The sequence below is a fragment of the Echinococcus granulosus genome (assembly GCF_000524195.1).
Source record: "Echinococcus granulosus chromosome Unknown EG_S00250, whole genome shotgun sequence".
In the NCBI taxonomy this organism is placed as follows: Eukaryota; Metazoa; Platyhelminthes; class Cestoda; order Cyclophyllidea; family Taeniidae; genus Echinococcus; species Echinococcus granulosus.
In genome coordinates, this window is record NW_020170630.1 from 7,541 (window position 1) to 11,110 (window position 3,570).

At 41.0% G+C, this 3,570-nt stretch overlaps 1 protein-coding gene across 1 annotated transcript; it reads right to left on the minus strand. All coding sequences in view use genetic code 11, as the record gives it.

The window, feature by feature from the left end:
- Window positions 1–1,008: 1,008 nt before the first annotated feature.
- EGR_10675 (hypothetical protein) lies at window positions 1,009–1,521 on the minus strand (the record flags this gene model as incomplete). The annotated part of the gene is made up of 1 exon (XM_024499924.1): window positions 1,009–1,521. The coding sequence occupies one exon, from the start codon at window positions 1,519–1,521 to the stop codon at window positions 1,009–1,011; it is 513 nt and encodes a 170-aa protein (XP_024345658.1).
- Between the last annotated feature and the right edge of the window lie 2,049 nt (window positions 1,522–3,570).

Genomic DNA, 3,570 nt, shown 5'->3' on the forward strand with positions numbered 1-3,570 from the left:
GAGAAGAGGCATATTTTGCTAGCAGCTAACCTTGACTACCCTGCAAGATATAGCCCTAATCCACAGAAGATAATGTGACATATCCTACGGTAAAAATATAAAAATAAGTCAATGTTTGCATTAATTCCACTTTCAAAGCCTTGTTCTACCGACTATCACTACCAATTTTGCTCTTCATGTGTTGGACAACTGCGAACAAAACAGTCAGGACTGCCATATCGAAGTATTTGTGAGCAAGGATTCCACATTCACACTACAGTTATTTTTATCACGTTAATGTATGGTTCGTCTTCACGAGCCTTTGCTGTTTCGCCTTCACATCCCCACATCTTTACAATACTTTAATGGAGTGCACTTGTTGGACGTATCTGGCCTCGGTAATAAGAGGTCATTTTAACTCTGGCGATTTTACTCTATCACGAGTAGTCTAATCTTTCTTCCACATTGAAAATCCAAAAGCCTTTCCTAAGCAGAATCACTGTATATTTATAACTCTTTTCTGTTTATATACTTTTTGGCGCCACATGGAAAATATTGCCTCAGCGAAGGCTTTGCCCTAAAAAATAGCTAGATAAATAAAAAGCAACTATTTTAATGTTTCTTTCACATTCGCGCCTGATATGCCGACACGATTTAGCCCTAATCAAAGCGTATAAAGTTCAATGTTGCTTTGATTGACCAGACAAGCTGTGGATGCATGTAACTGATGACTTCGCAGCCATCATGTGCAAATTACGTTGAATTATTATGCTATACTGGTATTTAATACCGCGAACAATGCAAACTCAAACAGTACGTCTCAGGTGCACATATTTGTTGCGAGCTGCTAAGCTGCTCCTTTGGTCTGGCTTCCACAACATTACACTACCACCATCGCTGCTGCTACGCAATGCTAAGTGGTAAGTATGCTCCATTACAGTTAAATGGGGAGCAGTCCATTGCAGTGCAGCCTCGTCCAGCAGGTGCACCCTCCATCGAGATGTGAGATATAGGAACGATGAACCCGGCCTAACTCAACGTGTCAGAAGCAGAACAAAATGTTAATGCCTGAACACGCGTGCATGCAATTTGGAGGGGTTTGTGAAGACAAAAGTGTTCCAGTTCGGATGAATTCAATCCGAGTTTACTTATCTTTTGGAACACCGATGACAGGCAATCGTAATAGCGACCATTCTCGCTGTTAATCATTGTCCAGTGCAAAGCGATGCTTCGATTCTCTGCACGTGGTTCTCTTAACCTTATTGCATCTGTTAGCATTGCCATCTCGTTTTCCTTCTCGGGCAGTTCTTTCCTGCTCTTGTCAATGTGCTTTAAAGCTGTCAACTCGTAATTATTAACCAGGCACAAAGGAAGGACAGGGGCAATATGGCTGGTGAGGGCACGGGGTAGCGAGATGGTGAATTGGGCAGAAGTCTTTACAGAAGTGTACTTATACAGTTTGGCATGAAGTTTGCTTATACTCTGAAGGATATCGGTACGTGCTGCTGCATCAACTTTGGGCATATTCAGGAAGCTGTTCATATTGTAGTGTGGAACGAAATCTCTCCAATACCGGCAAATCGCGTAGTTACGAAAGGAGAGAAGTTTTATATCCGTGAGTCAAAAATAATAGTTAATGGCATAAAGTCAAGTGAATTATTGTTGGAGGTGAGATAAGCCTTGCTCAGCATAGGGCCGATGTCGAGATAGTCAACTGGAATGAATAAAATTAGGGGTAGTAAACCAGTGGAGAGCTGCTGCGACTAGTGTTGAGGAAAGAAGTAACAATTTTTTGTACGACCAATCCGTTTGCTGTGATGTTGGAGGAGGGACCAACTATGACGGTGAGAGGAAGTGAAAACAGCAAAACGCATGTCTGTGTGAAAAGTCGGCCTGGAGAGAAGAGTCTGCAGAGCCAGCAGTCAATTGTGTCAAAGCAGATTGACAGCTCCACAATTTCCAATATTTTGATGCAACTGATGGTTATAAGAACGTTTTTGGTTTTCACTTTTTTAAAAGCGTTTGTCGTAAAAATGCTAACAGAGTAGCTGGAGTGGGTCGTTTGTTAGACAAACACGCAAGCTGTATCATTACGATCGTTTAAAGCGATTGCCTCATGGAGCCCGAACATGTTTCGATGTCGTCAGTTAATTGTAAAATAATGAGGGAAAATGCAGACCTCCACGCTGAATAGCCTCTGTTGCCCACTCACACTGAACGGACGCAGTTGGATCTGTTTAAATTGCCAATTTCCTTCCATGTTGCAGATGCTTACTTAGCACATGCAAATGCTAACTGGCAATCAAATTTACCAGCATCGGTCTTCATTTTAAAGGAGAACGCCTTCTCACTCGTGAACAATGCTGCAGTTTATCACATTCACTTTTACTCTCCTTCAAATATTGTAATAAATACTTGAAAACTGACAATCTACACGTTTGTAGCTCAAGCGAAAATGGCGTAAATGGTAAGTAGATGCAGCGTTAATCGGCGCAATCACAAAAGTGCTTCTTTTCTGCCCAAACCAAGATGGTTTGACGATAATTGAGCCATTGTGAATTTCTCGTCTCTGACCTCACCAAGTTAAATGGAAGAAGTGGTTTTGCTCATCACCTCGTAGTTTGTAGAATCAGTAGAACAAACAAGGTCCAGGCAATTGGATGATACATGTCTATCACTCCGGAGAACATTCCAACATTCTTAATCATTCTAAATTTTACATTCAACATTTGTTGAGCTGATGTGCTTTCACCAAAATGCGTTAAGACAAAAAACTTTTTTCTGTTTTGTGGGATTGTTCATATCAAGAACAAACGAGGTTTACAAAAATACTTGCTCACCTCAAAACAGAACTGATTTACGAAAATGCGTAAGTATGAAAAGGTCGCCAGTAGATGTGGTCGACACATTCTTACCAGAACTGAGCTCGGACACCTAAATTTAAGGATCGTCTGATTCTGGAGATTTCCAAACTCTGCAAGGTAGTCAATGTGAATGAGATACCTCATTTCAAAATTAAAACCTTTGGTGAATAAGGCAGCAAAGACAAGTTAGCCAAATGCAGTATCGGAAATAAAATGTATCGTAAAATGCTCGAATAGCAACAATAAATTTTGGTTAGTGAGACTACCACAACTCTGCATGCGTTAAATACTTCCCGTGTACACTGCATTGACAACCACCAATGAGGTAGACAGTAATCCTTCCATTTCTTCTGTTCATCATACCTCCATTAATGCCATCTTGGGCTGATATGGGTGAATAACTGAGGCAATCAGCAATTAATCCTTCTTAAAATCATTGTGTCTGCGGTTATTGTGCGCTAAAAACTAAACTGAACCGATTAGAAACGAGGCGGTTTTGACAAGAATTTGATCGGTTTGACATCTGTAACCCAAGTATCGCGTCACAAGTCGCCCCCTGCTCTTGGCATCCAAACGCATCAGCAGGTGCATCTGTAGTGGCTGAATGTGGACCACTTCTTTTGTTTTCTTAAAATGCTTTAATGCAAATGCAAGAATTGGTAAAATAGTTGCATGTTTATTTAGGAAATCCTCTTCATCATTTGCGATTTGCACCGTGCATGTAGGA